General features: G+C 49.9%; 1 protein-coding gene across 1 annotated transcript in view; it reads left to right on the top strand.

Moving 5' to 3' along the window:
* The window catches only part of ATRX (ATRX chromatin remodeler), a 1,771,102-nt gene that overhangs the window by 303,472 nt on the left and 1,447,913 nt on the right, over window positions 1-19,717 (top strand). The window contains exon 9 of the mRNA XM_086918408.1: window positions 4,711-7,511. Coding sequence (XP_086774534.1) covers window positions 4,711-7,511 — 2,801 coding nt within the window. The remainder of the gene's footprint in view (window positions 1-4,710; window positions 7,512-19,717) is intronic.

The raw sequence follows: 19,717 nt of genomic DNA, 5'->3' as shown, positions 1-19,717 counted from the left end.
TACCCCTTTTGTGTCACTAGTTGTTCGGACTTGTACACTGGACCCCGTTAAAGTCAACCACGGTTCCCCCTTTTTTTGTTGAGAGATGAATGGCTGAGTATCAGGTTTCAAGCCAGAGGTGCAAAACATACTGAACTCACCGTTCAATGGGGAACCGGTTTTGGTAGCATTGAAGATCAGAAGCTAAACCAACTGAAAAAAGACCATGAAACAGCAAGGTCTATGGGTGCACTACAATTTAGAGGCATGCGTAGGGGCACACCAAGGAGACAAGCAGGCACAGGTAACCATCAACCCACAGCCTTGCACCAAACATACCAGCAAACTTACCAATGGGTAAGCCACGGTTGGCAACAGGGTCAGCAGCTAAATTGGCAGTTCCAACATGGAAGACAATCCTTTCAAGGGCGCCCTTTTGGAAGAGGGCAAATACAGCGAGGAGGACTGCAGACCACAGCAAAGTGACTGCATTTCAAGAGTGGTCCATTCACTAAAAACATCAGTGAGTGGACACCCATAGACCATGTCAGAAAAGAGAACTCATCCTTTCAACAAACAGTCCCTCCAACATACTACACCAGTAGGTGACAGGCTAAAATACTTTCTCCACTAATGGAGAGATATCATCCCAGACAAACGGATATTAAACATAATACAGTACGGTTACTGCATAGAATTGACAAAGAAACCGCCAAACAGAAAAACAAAAAAACATTCAGAAAAATAATTCACATTTACTCTGAGGTGCAATAACTTCAATCCAAAGAGGCTATAGAAAAAGTACCACAAAGCGAAAGGAACTAAGGCATTTACTCAACATACTTCCGAATTCAAAAAGTAGACGAAATGTTGCGTCCAATACTATACCTAAGGTTTCTCAACAAATTCATAAAAACACAATGATTCAAAATGACAACGTTGCAGGAGGTGACACCTCTATTGCAAAAAGAAAACACAAAAATCAATTCAGGTTTGTGGTCCACAAAATGCTCTACCAATTCAAGGTGCTAGCATTCGGACTAAAGTCTGCACCAAGAGTTTTCACAAAATGCTTAGCGGCAGTATCCATGCATCTGAGAAGACCGGGAATTCATGTATACCCATACCTAGCCGACTGGTTAATAAGAGCAAGCTCATACAGTCTCTGCAAACAGCATATACAACAAGTGACATTGACACTAGTCCAAATCGGATTTTCAATACACTGGGACAAGTCTTCACTAGATCCAGAACAACAAAAAGTGTTCCTTGGAGCACAAATCAACACTGAGTTAGGGAAGGTGTTCCCAAGCAAGAAGAGAACATTGGCATTGCTGCAACAGACACATCTGTACCACAAGGGGTAAGCTCTGACAGTGAGGACAGTGGGGAAAATTCTAGTAATGATGGCTTCATGCATTCATTTAATTCCCAACATTCGCTTTCATATGAGACCGTTCCAGGAATGTCTTCAAGAACAATGGTAACAAGCAACAGGGATTTAGGAGGATCTAGTGGTTGTCACTCAAACTGTACATCAGGAGATGGCATGGTGGACCAAAACAAACATAACACAGGGAATACCTTTCACACAACCAACTCCAACAGTGACGATAACAGATTTTCCCCAGCTAGGATGGGGAGCATATATGAACAACATCAAGGTAAGAGGATTGTGGCCACAGGAGGATGTGGTAAACCCACATAAATTTCCTGAAGCTAAAAACGGTGTTCCTAGCCTTAAAAGCTTTTCAGAAGGTGCTTTACGGAAAGAAAGTGGTAATATAAACAGACAACACAACCACCATGTTTTACATAAACAAGCAAGGAGAAACACAGTCTTTAGCACTCAACGCAAGCCCAACAACTATGGAAATGGGCATAGACTGTGAGAAAATGGCTCTATATATACTGGACCAAAGTAAGGTACAGTGTGTATAGAGACCACAATCACCAGAGGTATAACAGAGGTTAAAGTCAGTGCTGACCTTACTCTCCAAAGTGGTAGCTTGGTCGAGCAGTAAGGCAGTACCAGAGGACAGTGTAAAGCATTTGTTGTACACACTGTCAGCAAAAGGTTTCACACACAAGGACTGAACTCCAGGCCAATTGTTTCATATCAAAATATATAGTTTTATTTTTAGAACCAACAGGTATCAAAATATACTTTTCTCAATATGAGGGTTCTCAGATAATTTCTTTGCAGAAAGGTAATTAACTTTGTTAACACAATAGGCACAGGGGTTGCAGTAGGCAACACAATTCTAAACACAAATTAACATTGAGCTCAATGTGTTTTTCTACATAAATGCAGTTGATTACTTTATAGATTACTTTTGTAACTCCAGGACTGGATCCTAGATTCAGTCCTGGGGTCTAAGCTGAAAACAGTTTAGTAAAAACCTTCTGGTTATTGCAATGATTTTTAAAGAATATAAAGGTTTTCAAAAGTTGACACTTAAAAAGTTTTCAGTGAAAAACTAGCAATGTTATCCTATGGAAGGAAATTCGAAGTCACAGGTAAAGTAGGTTCTCGTTACTTTTGTAATCCAGGACTGGACTCCTATGTTCAGTACTGGGGTCTCTACCTAAGACCAGTAAGTATTTACATTTTAGTAGTTGGTCTGATTTTTAAGGAATATTTGCTATTTTCAAAAGTAGACAGAAGAAATTTTAGAGACAAGCAGCCAATGGTTTCCTATGGAAGAAAATTCAGGTCATGGGTAAGTACAGTTCTAATTACTTTTGCAGTTCAGTACTGGATTGAGAGGTACAGTACTGGCTCCTCTCCTTACTCCAGGTGAGTAATTCGAAATTCGTTACTCCGCTGATTTTATAGGAATATTTTAGAGTTTCAAAACAACACGAAGATTTTTCGAGTCAAACCCGTCAATGTTATCCAATGGCCGGAAAGTGAGTTATCAGTTTCCAGGTGAGTGCTCGACTGGTGAAGTTAAGGTTTTGGGCATAGACTCTGGGATCTCCCAGGCTCAGAGGCACAGGGGCAGCTGGGTGCAGAGAGAGTATGCCGAACGTAATCCAATGGAGGGTAGGGGGCCTTCGGTTGGTGGCTGCAAGCAAGCAGGCCAGGCGGCTGTGGGAGCTGAGCTCCTGGTCACTTACTCAGGGCAAGTGGGGAAGTAGAGTAGGGTAGTAGTTGAACTTCCAGCTGCACTCTGGCGGCTGGGTGCAGGGTGCTTTTGAACCGTTGGGCGCTCAATGTTAGCTAATGGGAAAGTTAAAAAGGGAACAAAGGCTGCAGGCTCGGGGACGGAGATTCTTCAGGTGCGACCACAACTTCGAGAGTTAAGTTGGGATCCTGGAGAAGAGGTAGGTACCCCCAAAGGAAGGCACAGGGGACCGTGGGGTGCCGGGTGCAGGGGTGTCTTTTGGCGTCGGGAACGCTTACCCTCAGCTGGTCGCGGTTGGCGGGGGAGGTCCCTGGTTCTGAGGTTGCAGGCGTCATCTGGGTCGTCGAGGAGGGTCTTTGGGCACTGGACTTTGGGTCCCAGTCGCCGGAGGGACGTCCTCATGGTCTTGGATCCGTGCTTGGCAGGTGCAGGGTGGGCTGGATTCTCGGTTCCTGGCTGGCACCAGGGGTATTGCTGTTGGAGCAGAGCCTCTGCTCAGGGGAGTCCAAGTCTGTTAGAAGGTCAAGGCAGGTAGGTCCTCTGAGTTGTCCAAGGTTGCTGTCCGCAGGAGTTGCCGGGATTAAGCAGGAGCAGGTTTCAGGATAGACAGGCCGTTAGGGCTGGGGCCAAGTCAGTTGGTGTCGTCCTGTTAGCAGCTGCTCGGCGGGTCGTCTTCTTGATCTTCTTTCTTCTTTTCTTATCCGGATCTGAGGAAGGAAGGTTCAGGGTGCCCCTAAATACTGAATTTAGGGACTTTACAGGTAGGGCAAGGGCAGGGACCAACAGGTCCCTGTCCAGGTGTGGGTACACCTCCTAGCCTGCTCCTCTCCTGTGGGAGGGGGCCAGGAGCCTAGCTGTGATTGAGCAGGGCTCCCCATCTTAAAGATGGCTGGAGCCAGGGGTCGTGCTTCACCTCGCATCTCCCACCTGAGGGGTGGGGTTGGCACAGGCTGGCACACCCCCCTTCCTGACATAGGGTTTCCCGCCAGTCTTCCCGCCAGTGGGGGTCAGATCTGGTGGGGGCCAGTTGCTGAGTACAGCAAGTGGTCTGGAGAAGCTCACAAGGGTGGCAGGCCTTTGAGGCTTCCCCCTGCCCATCCTGGGGGAGGAGACCTAGCACCTCGCCCAGGATGTGCAATGTTGCAGGTCCAGGAGAGCGGGGGCACTCAACCCAGGGGTTCACCAACATGCCTGCTGTGTGGCAGCCTAGGCAGCCTCTCAGACCAGACGTGGATTGCCATGTACACAGATCTGCATGTCAATACATATAAAAACGTAGTGTTTTTCAGTTCCCATGGCTTGGATTTAAAGTTTTAAATTCTAATTCTCATCAATCAGCGAGATAAGTTGCAAAAGCTTCTTTACATATGACTAAAGTAACATTCATAAACCTCTTTTTGTCATGAAAATGTGTTGCAATTAGTTTAAATTATACTTTATTTGAATGCTTACTGTGTAACTTGCACAACTTTGTCAGGTAAACTTTTAGTGGCAATGGTTGCAATTATTCATCAACAAAATGTGGTTTAAATCCAGGTTTCATTTACTTGTTCTGTTAAATCCTCAATATGACAAATAGTTTTTTGTGTTTAAATTCCAGGTGGTGCGCTGAAGGGGGAAACCTTATTTGCTGTGACTATTGCCATAATGCATTTTGCAAAAAATGTATCTTGCGGAACCTAGGCCGGAAAGAGCTCTCCGCTATTATGGATGAAACTATGAAGTGGAAGTGTTACATTTGCTGTCCAGAGCCATTGCTGGACCTCATACGTTATTGTGACAGTGTGACTGAAAATTTGGAACAGTTTTTGCAACAAAATAAAAAGAAGATAAAGGCTGAACATGACGGTAAAATGCCTGAACAAATACATAAGCATTCTGAAAAGTCCAATTCCAGTTGTGATAGGACAGACCGGTTCGATAATACATGCACTAGCTCATTTACATATTCATATAAAGCTCTGATGGTCCCAAAAGAACTACTGAAAAAAGTGAAAAAACTAGTCGAAACTACTACAAATTTAAATGCTAGTTTTGTCAAATTTATAAGTCCGAAAACAGATAATTCTAACCTAAGCTCAAATGTGAAGATGAGACAATTAAAAGCTTTTAAGTCTGTTCTCTATGACTTGAAAAAAGCCCATGTTGCCTTGGACGAAAGTCTTAACTGTGAGATCTATGAGTTGGAAAATAAAACTAAAAACAAAAATGCCAAAGAAAATCATCTTGAAAATAATAAATATGTAAGAAAGGAGAAAACTGTTGGCAAAGTGGACCGAATGTTGGAAAAAAAAACAAATAAGATGGTAACCTTGATAGAGAATTTAGACAAGAGTGAGAAGTCTGACGTAGAGGAAGAATTGATTGAGAAGTCTGACAAAGTTCTAAAGCATATGGCTATAGCAGATGGAAATTCCGATCAATTGTACATGGACACGGCAGAGAAAACGTTGAATAAAACTTCTGGCAAGATTGAGAAAAAACCTGATCAGAACAATCTCGAGGAAAAAGTAGAGATAACAAATGATGAGGACAAGGGGGAGAAGACAGAGGACAGGGGTGCTATCAAGCTGGACAGTCACAAATCTGAGAAAAAAGATGGAACGGATAAGGAGGCAAGAAGGGCAGATCGGGGACAACAGGGGAAGTCTGGAAATAAAAAATATTTTGAGAGTGGGGATGATGAGCTTCCAGATAAGCCCACCCATGGCCTTCATAAAGGAGATGATTCACTTCAGGATGGGGATAAAGAAGGTGAAGTTGACATGGAGCAAGAATCTGAAATTAATGGCACATTAGTTGAGAGTGAAAAAATAATTGGTGACAAACCTATTGAAACAAACAGCAAGCTGCTTGCGAATGAAGATTGTGAACTTGAGGCTGAAGATGGTGAGACATTGGAGTTTGAAGATGATGAAGTGGACCGTGAAGTATTGGAGTGTGGTGTCAAAACTGATAAACTCAAAAACTATAAGAAGGGAAGCCTAGGTGATAAAAAGGATAAGCAGGAAAGCAAGGGACTTCATGACAAAAGAAAAAAAGTATCACATTCTAAAGAGAAAGGTGAAGGAATTGAAACTGATGAAGAGATTAGCAAGCCTACTAAAAATCATTGCAGCGATCCTAACAAGTTTATCAGTTCTAAAAAGCAACATGGAGACAAAAAGTCAAATAAAAAAGATAAGCAGCTGGAAAATAGTAGTCCTGAGGCATTGGATAGTGACATTCTTTCAGTTCCAACTTCTGTCCCTGTTGACATTTTAGAAAATGCAGCTGTGACCGATGCAATCAATGATGAGAAGAACAATGTCCTATCAAGTCCTGTTAAGTCTGCTCCTTCAAAGCCCATTTTAACACCTGTAAAAGATATTGATGAGAAGGCAAAAGGAGTAAGATCATTGTTGGTGAAAATAAATCCACTTTCTCTTTCTGGTTCTCTCATAAAATTCAAAACAAATGGTGGAAAGGTGGAAACTGAAGAAGATAAAAGTGAAAGTGATATGGCCGCAAAAGAGGATAGTGCTTCAGATAAAGTTGATGATAGCTTAACTGAAAAGAAACCCGTTTTATTGAAAGAGGAGTCTGATCTTAGAAGATCTCCACGTGTGAAGACAACACCAAGAAGACGGCCCACTGATGGACAGTCCTTAGCCAATTCTGGAGGAGAGAGCAGTGGAACAGAGCCTAAAGTTAAGCAGAAATCAAAAAAGCCACAGAAACACAAAGTAAAAGTTGCAGATCCGAGTTCTTCAGACAGTGATGGGACTCCTCTGATCAAAAAAAGTCTGTCCATAAAAGCTGGAAAAAAAGCAAGAAAGAAGAAAAGTTTCTCTGATTCTGATGAAGAAATGCCAGAAGTCCTGAAGCTGGCAGCACAAATGAGTCCTAGTTCATCAGACCTTGATAGCACAAATGAGACATTTAAACCTGCAAATAGCTTTAAGGATCCAAAAAAGGCCTTGATAAGTAATAAAGAAAAGCGTAAAAGGAAAAGCTCGAGTTCTGATTCAGATAGTCCCTGCAGACAGACCAGAATCACCAGAAATTCAACATCTAAGAGACTAAAGAACCGTTCAGAGTCTTCAAACTTTGATAATGAATTAGAAAAAGATTCAAGTAAATTGAAATCGAAAAACAAAAGAAAAAAAGCCAGGTCTGAGGAAGACAGTGAAGAGACGCCTAAAAGTCAAAAAAGGAGCAAAAAATTGTCTAACAAGAAAGGTGACGCGAGAGGCAAAGGTTTGAAGAAGCAAGAAATGTCTTCATCTTCTGACTTGGAAGATGATGACCAGGATGCTGATCGAAATTCAGCAGGTGATCGGAGCAGTGATGAGCAGAAAATTATGCCAGTGACGGAAAATGTATTGATGTCTTCAGCTACAGGATTTTGTCAGTCTTCAGGTATGCTAATGCAAATTAGATTTTCAAAACAGTTGTTTATTGTATGTAATGTAATGCCTTTGCAAATACTTTAGGATGACCAAGCATTTTTCACTTGTAACAATTCAAAAAACTCTGAATCAGTTCCTATAAGTGCGCGGTTTTTGTCCCCATTGAGTGATTATACTGCATCATCTAAACTGTTATCCTTGTTTCTCATGTTAACTGTACAGGAAACTGCAACAAATTGCCCAAATATTGTTCAAAGAGACATTTTGAAATAATGGACTAATTACCTGAAAATTGGGTGATGTAGCACCTGTCATGCAATGTTTTTTCTCAATCCCTTTTAACTCTTGGACAACTCACTCAGTTCATGGTTCATTGGCCAAATATTATTTGACTCACTAAACGTAATGGCAGCACCCATTAGGCATGTTTTCTGTATATACACATTATACATGTTGCAAACTCTTCTGTCATGTACTGTAGGATTTTGGAATAGTGCCTCAAATGACTTGTGGTCACATTCTCTAATATGTACAGCACACATTGACACACTCATTCGATTTTTTTTTTTACTGCCATCAAGATTAGCCTTTACCAATGCTCTGACATTAATTTCCTGGAACCAAATACCAGAAACCACAAAAGCATTTGATGAGCAGAATATTTTTTTTCCACAACTCTGCATTTTTACTAATTAAGCCTGGCCAATCATGTATAGCTTATTTCTGATGGATGCTTTAACTAAAAATTCCTTGATTTGCAAATCACCGTAGGCAAACCAGTGGATCCGGAAAGACTTGCAGTACCTCCTTGTAGGAAGCGGTCTGTATATACTATACCAAAAGTAAGGTATAGTAAGCACAGAGTCCAGTAAATCCCCAAAGGCTTACAGAGGTTAAAATAGATAACACTTTGCTCTCCATTTGTGGTAGTGTGGGCAACCTGTAAGGCTTTATCAGATGGTAGTGTTAAGCATTTATTATACACACTCAGGCAAGAAATGATTTCACACACTCAAATACTAAACTCAGACCAATTTGTTTTGTATAAACGTGTTATTTAGTTGTACTTTATTACTAGACCCAAGCAGAACCTAGTACAGGTAAGTGTAGTACTAATTTGCAAGAATAATGCAATTGAATACAATTGGTTTGGTTACAGGTAGGTCAAATGTTCATAAACAGTTGAAAATACTGTAAAGTTACTTTACGAGTACTTTGTGAGTATTTGCTATTACTTTTCAGATTACTTTTCTTACTTGGTGTGGTATACCTAGATACGTTTCCTGGATAAAGATAAGTAAAGCAATTTGTTATTGAAACACACTTGTTCGAGGCATATGAGCTGCAGAGTTCATACATTTACTAGATCGCCATCTGGTGTTGGGCTTGGATGATTGCAGTTTGTTTTCTTGGAAGAAGTCTTTTTAGTCACGAGATAGGTGACTCCTCCCTTGGACGATCGTGCGCATGGGCATCAACTCCGTCCTCAGATTTTTTTCTGCCATCGGGTTCGAATGTACTTTGGTGCTACGATTTGCTACGGTTTCCAAACCTTTTTTGACGTGCAAAACATCAAATCGACGATATTTTTTTCGTTCGCGTGCTTCGCGCTAACTCTAGAATACCCAGTTCTGGTAGTCGACGTGGGCTGCTGGGCCTATTGACGCCGTTCGGGCCTACGGCTAATGGAAAGGCCTCCATTTAAAAAAATGCCCCCAGTGTGGAGTTAAATTACCACACAGCGACCATCACAAGGTCTGCAACCTTTGTCTCTCGCAAGAATGTGAGGAATTAGATTGCCAGGCCTGGGCCTCTTTTCGATCCAAGAAGACTATCCGTGATCGCCGGGCTCGATGACCCGTCATGGTGCAACGATATGCACCGGTGCCGGAAAACATCTTTGATGAAGGCCCGACGTTGCAGAGGATTCGGAGGAGCTAGACATCATGTCTGAAGCTGATGACTAAGACTCCTGACGACCACATCATCCCAGGTCAACGAGTGAGTACAACTGACCCTACCCCACCTGAAAAAAAGAAGGCTTCGGTCAAAACTTCGCCCGAAGGCCTTAGTCGAGACCGAAAGAACTTAAGACATCCCCACCTCCAAGACCAAGGAAAATCCTACCCGCAGTTCGGGACCAAGCAAGCCGCATATCTGTGCCAAAAAAACCCAATCAGTAAAGAAATTAGGAATACATCCTACTCCCCTTACCCAAAAAAGACCTCCGCACCGAAAGGAGACGCCAACCAGAAGAACTGTTTCAACCAGAACCTATCGATCCGAAACAAAAGACATTGTATGTGGACTCTAAAACATAACATATCTGAAAGAAACCCGTTAGTGTTAGATTCCTTACCTTAGAATATCCCCAGGCGTCAGACTTTATCCGGAAAGTTTTCGTCAGCAGTACCCTTGCGCGTGAGTAGGCGTCGTCTGCGGCTCCACTTTCGGCGGCGTGATCGCCGGGATGACGTCGTCGGAGTACTTAGACGCCGCCAAAGCGCGCTGACGTCAGTTCTTCTTTTTTCCGCGCCAGCAAGCGCAGATCTGGGAAGAGCAGTACTCAAGTCATTTTCTGACTAACTTTTTTTTTAATCTCTTTTGATCACTTCTCGAGTAGAGTTCGACTCGCGGTGCCATTAGGGATGCCTGGTTTTAAACCTTGCGTCGCCTGTCACCGCCTGATGTCGGTGACCGACACCCACCATCGGTGCCTTTACTGCCTCGGGCCGACCACTATGACAAGTCATGCCCCGACTGCGGGGCCTTGACCTCGAAGGCAAGACGGGAGCGGTCCCGTAAGCTGTTCTAACTCCGGAAGTCTGCTCTGTGCCGCTCGAGGTCCCGGTCGAGGAGGTAGTTGAGGGACTGGTCACGTTGCTGCAGTCATCGCCGCTCGTAGAGTCACCATCACTTGTCGGGCTCAAAGTCCTCTGGTAAGTAGAGGCATTTGAAAGAGAAGTCGAAGAGGCGCCATGACTCTTCTCTCCGCCAGAGCCACAGGCGCTGCGTCCAGCTCCCCACCCGCCAGTCCCTGAGCTGCATGCGACGCCGGAGGAGATACGTGACTTCCTCGTGCCCATGAGGACTCACTTCCATCCGTCAGCACCTGTTGAGGTGCCTTCGGGCCCTGCGGATCCGACTGGGAGCCCTTGCGGGCTGTCGGGTGCATCGCCCCGGCTCCATCGTGTGCTCAGGTCCCGGCGCCGCAGGGCCCGCAGGATACAGGCCTGGATCCGGGTCGTCGCCAGTCAAGCTCACGTCGACTCCGCTGGCGCCGACCCTGAGGGTGTTGCTCCCGGTGCAGTCTTCGGACGACACCGGCCCCTGGGAGGGGTCTGAGGACCCTCTGGCACAGCAGTGCCAGTTAAGCCATGACTGGGCAGATGAGCTGGGGGAGGCCAGTGGTCTAGACACTTCGCCTGACACTGGATTCATCTCTCCTCCCTCCGTGACTTCTGAGGAGGCTACTTATAGCGAGGTGTTGAACAGGGCAGCCAAGGCCTTGGCTCTTGAACTCCCTGTCGCGGCCGTGAGGACTAACCTCCTCACTGAGGTGCTCAAACGACAGGCAAGCTCATCGGAGCCTCTACTGCCGTTTAACGAAGCCCCTACGGACGTCCTGATGGTCACCTGGTCTAAACCCGCTACAGGCCTCCCTGTGGATTGGAACGTGGCCAGACGCCTTCCGCCCGGCTCCAGGCGACCCATTCCGCCCGGCTTCAGGCACCCCCTGCTTTCTGTCCGTTAACCCCACCCCTGAGAGCCTGGTGATTCAGGCCTCTACGTCCTAGACCGCATTCCGGACCGCTCCTCCGGATGGGGAATATAAAAGGTATGATCAAATTGGGAAGAAACTGTTCTCCGAGTTTGGGGCTGTGGTCTGTCAACACCGCCTGCCTTTTGGACCGTTGCACCCACTCAGTGGGATATAGTTGCGGAGATGCTGACAGTGTCCAGAGAAGGCCCGGACACGGCTCGCCCACGCCCTGGCAGAGTGGTGGGATGCAGCACGGTACTCTATTAGATGTGGACTTGACACCACTGACTCGCTGGGCAGAGCGATTTCCACGTCGGTGGCGGTTTGTTGCTACGCCTGGCTGCAGTCTGCCAACTTCTCGGGGGATGTCCAGGCCATGCTCATGGACATGCCCTTCGATGGCTGCCGCCTCTTTGGCGACAAAGCGGATAGTGTGCTAGAGCGTTTTTAAGTGCTCCAGGGCTACGACCAAGTCCTTGGGCCTGGGCCAGCGCCAGCAAACTTATGCTTTTCGCCCCTTTCGTGGCCAAGGAAGGGGCGCCCCCACACGTCCAGCTAGCCACAGGCCGCAGAACCAGTCTCAACACGGTTGTGGACATGGTTACCGCTGTGGCGGTACCGGGGGACAACGGCAGGGTCAGTCCACATCCGCCCCGCAGCATCTGCCGCTAAGCCTTCCTAGTCCGGCATTTCAGGCCCATTCGACGTGGGGGGCAGGGTTCGCCATAACCTCCTCCACTGGCGCTCCAACAAGTCGGACAGGTGGGTGTTTCAAATCGTCCAAAGGGGATACTCCCTCCCCTTCGAGGCGACCCCTCCAGCCATGCCATTGCATGTCGGGGGGTTCACTTGCAACTTCTGCAGGAGGAAGTTATGGCCCTCTTGGCCAAGGGGGCCATTGAGCGCGTTCCTGGGACGAAAGTAGAACGTGGTTGCTACTCCCACTACTTTATGGTACCCAAGAAGGGCAAAGGAGGCCTACGCCCTATCTTGGACCTCCGGAGCGTCAACGACTTCCTCCGGAAGGAGAAGTTCAAGATGCTGACTTAAGCTCAGGTCCTGGCTGCCCTAGACCCTGGAGACTGGATGGTAGCGTTGGACTTGCAGGACGCCTATTTTCACATCCCCCCCATCCTGCGGTCCACTGGCACTACCTGCGGTTCACGGTAGGCCATGAGCACTTTCAGTGTTGCGCATGAAACTTTCTGGATTCACTATGGATTATTCCGCGGCCTAGTGGTTGGGTCCGGAAACGTAGTGTTTTTTTTTTTTTTCTTGTCGTCCAGGTGGACTCGACGTCCCACATTTGGTGTACTTCCTGTGACGTCTGCAAGCTTCCTGCGGAAGCGCCCACTTTTGGGCGCCATCTTCAGATTATTTTTTCAGCAGTTGGGTCTGGATCGTTCCCGAAAGGGCTCCAGAGTTTTGGAGAAAAGAAGACAGCAAAAAGTCGATTTTTGCACAAAAAGGATTGAGAAGACGATGAGAAACTACACGATCAAGCGGGACGATTAAGAAGGAGAACTTCAAGGTCCAACGCAAAATGTGCACACAGGGGGCCCCCTGAGTGCAAAAAATGGACAAGACCCCTTTAAATTCTGTTGTAACTACCACCACAAATATGCGCAGATGGACCAGCACCCGGTTTGTAACCTCTTCCTACTGGTCTTCCACAAGAGCAAGGACTGCAACGCCTGCTCCGCCGTCACATTGAAGACTCTCCTGGTAAGAGAGCGACAGAGAAGGGCCAACTACAACATGCAGGACAAGGTCCAAGCGCCGTCCTTTCGAGACCTGGGGCTCTCGACCGACTGTGAAGACAACGTCGCCAGAGAAGACTACGACTACACGGTCGTAGAGACCGATAAGACTTTTAAAGCGGTAGGAGACTCGACGGCCCCTAAAGCCACGTGGCGAAAACCAGTGACACGCCAAGGTCGTCAAAGCACGTCCCCGAAAAGGAACGTTTGGCTTCGAGAGAAAAGGACCCGAAGCCAGTTTCGACGTCGACCGAGGACCCGAAGCCCGTTTGGACGTCGACCGAGCACCCGAAGCCCGTTTGGACGTCGACCGAGGACCAGAAGCCCGTTTGGACGTCGACCGAGGACCCGAAGCCCGTTTGGACGTCGACCGAGGACCCGAAGCCCGTTTGGACGTCGACCCGAAGCCCGTTTGGCCGTCGACCGAGGACCCGAAGCCCGTTTGGCCGTCGACCGAGGACCCGAAGCCCGTTTGGCCGTCGACCGAGGACCCGAAGCCCGTTTGGCCGTCGACCGAGGACCCGAAGCCCGTTTGGCCGTCGACCGAGGACCCGAAGCCCGTTTGGCCGTCGACCGAGCACCCGAAGCCCGTTTGGCCGTCGACCGAGCACCCGAAGCCCGTTTGGACGTCGACCGAGGACCCGAAGCCCGTTTGGACGTCGACCGAGGACCCGAAGCCCGTTTGGACGTCGACCCGAAGCCCGTTTGGCCGTCGACCGAGGACCCGAAGCCCGTTTGGCCGTCGACCGAGGACCCGAAGCCCGTTTGGCCGTCGACCGAGGACCCGAAGCCTGTTTGGCCGTCGACCGAGGACCCGAAGCCCGTTTGGACGTCGACCGAGGACCAGAAGCCCGTTTGGACGTCGACCGAGGACCCGAAGCCCGTTTGGACGTCGACCGAGGACCCGAAGCCCGTTTGGACGTCGACCCGAAGCCCGTTTGGCCGTCGACCGAGGACCCGAAGCCCGTTTGGCCGTCGACCGAGGACCCGAAGCCCGTTTGGCTGTCGACCGAGGACCCGAAGCCCGTTTGGCCGTCGACCGAGGACCCGAAGCCCGTTTGGCCGTCGACCGAGGACCCGAAGCCCGTTTGGCCGTCGACGGAGGACCCGAAGCCCGTTTGGCCGTCGACGGAGGACCCGAAGCCCGTTTGGCCGTCGACGGAGGACCCGAAGCCCGTTTGGCCGTCGACGGAGGACCCGAAGCCCGTTTGGCCGTCGACGGAGGACCCGAAGCCCGTTTGGCCGTCGACGGAGGACCCGAAGCCCGTTTGGCCGTCGACGGAGGACCCGAAGCCCGTTTGGCCGTCGACGGAGGACCCGAAGCCCGTTTGGCCGTCGACGGAGGACCCGAAGCCCGTTTGGCCGTCGACGGAGGACCCGAAGCCCGTTTGGCCGTCGACGGAGGACCCGAAGCCCGTTTGGCCGTCGACGGAGGACCCGAAGCCCGTTTGGCCGTCGACGGAGGACCCGAAGCCCGTTTGGCCGTCGACGGAGGACCCGAAGCCCGTTTGGCCGTCGACGGAGGACCCGAAGCCCGTTTGGCCGTCGACGGAGGACCCGAAGCCCGTTTGGCCGTCGACGGAGGACCCGAAGCCCGTTTGGCCGTCGACCGAGGACCCGAAGCCCGTTTGGCCATCGACCGAGGACCCGAAGCCCGTTTGGCCGTCGACAAAGGACCAGAGAGAACATGGCGGCCGCAGGCTAGTGCGGCGCGCGCGTCAGACGCAGAGCACCGCGGTGCTGCTGCCTCCCTGGAGCGCGAAAGCACGAAAATGGGGCTCTGAGCGTGTTTGAACGCGTCTCCATGACCTTGCTGGTGTGTGCGGTGGCGACTGCTTTGTTCCTTCGTTTTGTTCCTGCCTCGGTCGTGTCGGCTGTGTAGGCGGATTCCCGTCGATGTGCTGGAGCGAGGACGTGGTCTCTCGATCCCTCCTCCTCAGCCCGTCTCCTCTGTGGAGCTGGATGCAGAGAGCAGCCGTGGAGATCTGCTGAGGTCGCTCGGCTCGGGGGCTGCTTAGAGGTAGGCTGGGCTGTGGTGGGGGAGCGGGGCAGCAGTCGCAGCAGCGGTAGATTCCCGCAGAGGAGGTTTGTAGCTTTGGAGCTGGAGAGGGAGGGTTAACTAGACTCGAACTGGAGAGTGGGGCTGGCGGTGCTCCTGCCGCGATAGTGGACCCAATAGGGGAGGCTGAGGGGATCGCTGAGAACACGGAGGCATTTAAAATCAAGGGGAAAAAACCTTTTCAGGAAAATAAATGCAAAGAGTGCAAGTGAGAAGTCAGGAAAGAATCAGAGGGCAGGAAGAAATCTACAAATCCCAGAATCCCCCATTACAGAAGAAGCGGAATCAGCAGAGCCTTCTACATCTACTACTTCAGCTATAGAAAGAGCCAGGCTCAATAAAGACTACAGCTAAGGGAAAAAAGGCAAAAAAAATAGTAAAGGAGGTCCTTAAGGGGGGTCTAAAATCCTAAGCCTGACTAGTGCCACTGGTAAGATCACCCCCTCTCTGCGCTCGTATTTCAAAGTTTTATCTCAAGTATTGGATTTACCTCAAGTATTGGATCTGCTACCTGCTAAAAGCCCAGACAAGGGCATTAAAACACCTTCACCTGAATACACCCACACTTCCGGACAATCTCATCAGAGGAGGAAGGAGCCAAAAGTGAGAGGCCCACCCATACTGAGAGCGCACTGGAAGCTCTTGCAGCCTCAATAGCCTCAATAGCCTCGATGAGAGGAGAAATTGGGTCAGAGGATGGACAAGTTTAGGGCTGCCGGTGCAACTGTCCAGATGAGGTTCCCCGCATTTTTGCGGGTTATGTCCAATAATAAAATGCATAACGTCAGATCACCTTTCGAGGCCGACGAATTATTGGAATCCATCAGTAATCATTCCCAGGGTAAAGTTTAACTTCGGAGCAATTGAAGCAGGTTGAGTTCTTGTGCATATATCCTCCACCTACAGTCTTGATATATATTAGTGGATAGTGGTTATTACCACTGTTTCTCTCTTAACATTGCATCCAACGTCTCGACCGGTAGAGCGATCTGCAATATGATTTGAACATGCTAGGGCAGAATACAGATGCTGAGTAGATGTAAAGGGAAAGAAAGAGGTAAAAAAAAAACACAAACGTTTTAAGGGTGAGAAAGAAAAAACAAAAACACAAATAAAAGGAAATAGCATGGTTAATTAAAAGGGGAAAAAAAAAGATAAAATAATGAGGAAAAGAAAAAAAGTCTTTTTTTTCAAGGGGGGCACGAGGGGCACTTAGCGGTGCAGGAGGAGAAGGCGTTGTAAGACGTAAATCCGGCCTTACATCAGATCGGAGTAAGTATGGGTGGGTTCTCCAAGGGTGGGGTGGAGGGTGTGGGGGGAAAGAATAAAAAGCCAAAAAAATCCTCAGGAGTTGGGCCTTCCAAGACATGTTTTGTGCCCAAGTAGGGAATACTGCCATTTTCGGGAAAATAAAATGACTGAGTTGGAAGGGAGTGGAAATGAAGATAGACATTAGATAGACATTAGAAGATGACCTCTTCCCAATTCTTATCATGGAATGTCAATGGTCTGCACGTGCGGGGTAGAAGAGAGCGTATTTTACAATATTTACGAGATTCCCCAGCACAGATCATTGTCATCCAAGAATCACATCTCTTAAAAGTTGAGGCCAATATAATTTAAAAAAAGCAGAGATGGATAGACACTTATCAGTATCGATCATAATGGCAACATAAGAGGAATTCTCCTTCTATGCAAAAAATCAGCTACGGTTCAGATCCTAGAATATAAGGAAGATCAGAGTGGAAGATCAATCAATCAATCAGTGACACTTGTAAAGCGCGCTACATACCCGTAGGGTCTCAAGGCGCTTGGGGGGGGGGGGGGGGGGGGGTGTGCCGCTACTGCTCGAACAGCCAGGTCTTCAGCTTCTTCCTGAAGGAGAGGTGGTCTTGGGTCAGGCGCAGGTCGGACGGGAGGGAGTTCCAGGTCTTGGCGGCCAGGTAGGAGAAGGACCTTCCTCCTGTAGTCGCTCTTCGGATGCGGGGGACGGCGGCGAGGGCGTGGTTGGCTGATCGGAGGTGGCGTTTGGGAGCGTAGAAGTTGACTCGGCTGTTGAGGTAGCTCGGGCCTTGGTCGTGTAGGGCTTTGTGTGCGTGGGTGAGGAGGCGGAAGGTGATTCTCTTGTTGATGGGGAGCCAGTGAAGGTCTCTCAGATGTCCGGAGATGTGGCTGGATCGTGGGATGTCGAGGATGAGTCTGGCTGAGGCGTTTTGGATCCGCTGGAGTCTCTTCTGGAGCTTGGCGGTGGTCCCGGCGTAGAGGGCGTTGCCGTAGTCCAGTCGGCTGGTGACGAGGGCCTGGGTGACGGTCTTCCTGGTCTCTGTGGGGATCCACCAGAAGATCTTCCGTAGCATGCGTAGGATGTTGAAGCACGCCGAGGAGACGCTGTTGACTTGCCTGGTCATGGAGAGGGAGGAGTCCAGGATGAAGCCCAGGTTTCGTGCATGGTCTGTCGGTTTGGGTGCGGTGCCCAGGGCGGGAGGCCACCAGGAGTCGTCCCAGGCGGAGGGTGAGGAGCCCAGGATGAGGACCTCCGTCTTGTCCGAGTTCAGTTTCAGGCGGCTGGTCGTCATCCACTCGGCTACCTCTTTCATCCCTTCGTGCAGGTTGGCTCTGGCGGCGGCGGGGTCGTTGGTCAGGGAGAGGATCAGCTGGGTGTCGTCGGCGTAGGAGATGATGCTGAGGTGGTGTTTGCGTACGATGGCCGCGAGGGGGCTCATGTAGACGTTGAAGAGGGTGGGGCTCAGGGATGATCCTTGGGGGACGCCGCAGATGACTTTGGAGGCCTCTGACTTGTACGGTGGTAGGCGGACGCGCTGTGTTCTTCCGTCGAGGAAGGAGATGATCCATTCCAGCGCCTTGTCCTGGATTCCGATGTTGCTGAGGCGCCGTATTAGGGTGCGGTGGCAGACCGTGTCGAATGCCGCGGAGAGGTCTAGGAGGATGAGGGCCGCTGTTTCTCCATTGTCCATCAGGGCTCGGATGTCATCGGTGGCGGCGATGAGGGCGGTCTCGGTGCTGTGTTTGGCTCGGAAGCCGGACTGTGAGGAGTCGAGGGATCCGTTCGTCTCGAGGAAGGCGGCCATCTGCTTGTTGACGGTCTTCTCGATGACTTTGGCTGGAAACGAGAGAAGCGAGATGGGGCGGTAATTCTTGAGGTCGGTGGGGTCCGCTGTTGGTTTCTTGAGTAGAGCGCTGAGTTCGGCGTGTTTCCAGCTTTCAGGGAAGATGGCGGTGTCGAAGGATGTGTTGATGATGTCTCGCAGGTGGGGTGCGATGACAGCGCCGGCCTTGTTGAAGACGTGGTGAGGGCAGGGGTCGGTTGGTGATCCGGAGTGGATGGAGTTCATCGTGCGGATGGTGTCTTCGGTGCTGATCGGGGTCCAGGCGTGGAGGGTGGTGGTGGGGGGGGGGTGGCTGGTCGGTCGTGGTGTGCGTTGGTTGGTTGTTGAAACTGCTGTGTATGTCCGTGATCTTGTTGTGGAAGTATGAGGCGAGGGAGTTGCAGAGGTCTTGCGATGGGGTGATGTCGTTGTTTCCTGCGCTGGGGTTGGAAAGCTCTTTCACGATGTTGAAGAGTTCCTTGCTGTTGTGTGCGTTGTTGTCCAACCGGTCCTTGAATGCTGTTCTCTTGGCGGCGCGGATCAGCTGGTGGTGTTTCCGGGTGGCAAGTTTGTAGGAGGTCCTGTTGTCCGGTGTCGGTTCCCTTTTCCAGACTTTCTCGAGGGCTCGGCAGTTCTTCTTGGAGCTCTTGAGTTCGTCGGTGAACCATGGGGCCTTCTTGCTGCCGGGTCTGCTAGGCGGGGTCCTCAGCGGGGCGAGTTCGTCCGCGCAGTTGCTGATCCACTTCGTGATGTTATCGGCGGCCTGGCTGGGGTTCGCCGAGCTGGCAGGAGGGTGTTGGCTCAAGGAGGTGGCGAGCTGGTCTGCTGTGATCTTGTTCCAGCTTCTGCGGGCGGTGTGTTGCTGGTGTTGGTGGGTCGTCGTTCTCTTGAAGGTGAAGTGGACGCAGCTGTGGTCCGTCCATTGAAGCTCTGTGGCGTGGCTGAAGTCGATGTCTGTGCTGGATGAGAAGACGGCGTCGAGTGTGTGTCCGGCGAGGTGGGTGGGGGTGGACACCAGTTGCTTGAGTCCCAGGTTGGCGAGGTTGTCGAGCAGGGTGCTGGTGTTGTGGTCGTTGTTGTTCTCCAGATGGAAGTTGAGGTCTCCCAGGAGGATGTAGTCAGCGGAGGGGAGGGCATGCGGGCTGATGAAGTCGGCGATGTCCTCGCTGAATTGCGTGCGTGGTCCAGGGGGTCGGTAGATCAGGGTGCCTCTGAGGGTGGTGTTCGGGTTGGTGTGGATCTGGAAATGCAGGTGTTCGGCGCTGGTCAGGGTGTTGTCGGTGCTGGTCGTGAGGCGGATGGTGTTCCTGTGGATGATGGCGATGCCTCCTCCCATCTGGTTGGTGTTTCGGTCCCTCCGGACGATCTTGTAGCCTTCTGGGATGGCGATGGCGATGTCGGGAGCTGAAGAGGCGTTCATCCAGGTCTCCGTGAGGAAGGCAACGTCAGGGGCTGTGGCGTCTAGAAGGTTCCAGAGTTCGATGGCGTGTCTGTGGACGGAGCGGGTGTTGAGCAGGATGCACTTGA

Source organism: Lissotriton vulgaris, chromosome 4_1, assembly GCF_964263255.1.
Source record: "Lissotriton vulgaris chromosome 4_1, aLisVul1.2, whole genome shotgun sequence".
NCBI classification, from domain to species: Eukaryota; Metazoa; Chordata; class Amphibia; order Caudata; family Salamandridae; genus Lissotriton; species Lissotriton vulgaris.
The sequence above is the reverse complement of the archived record's forward strand: the minus strand, read 5'-3'. Positions and strand labels throughout refer to the sequence as shown.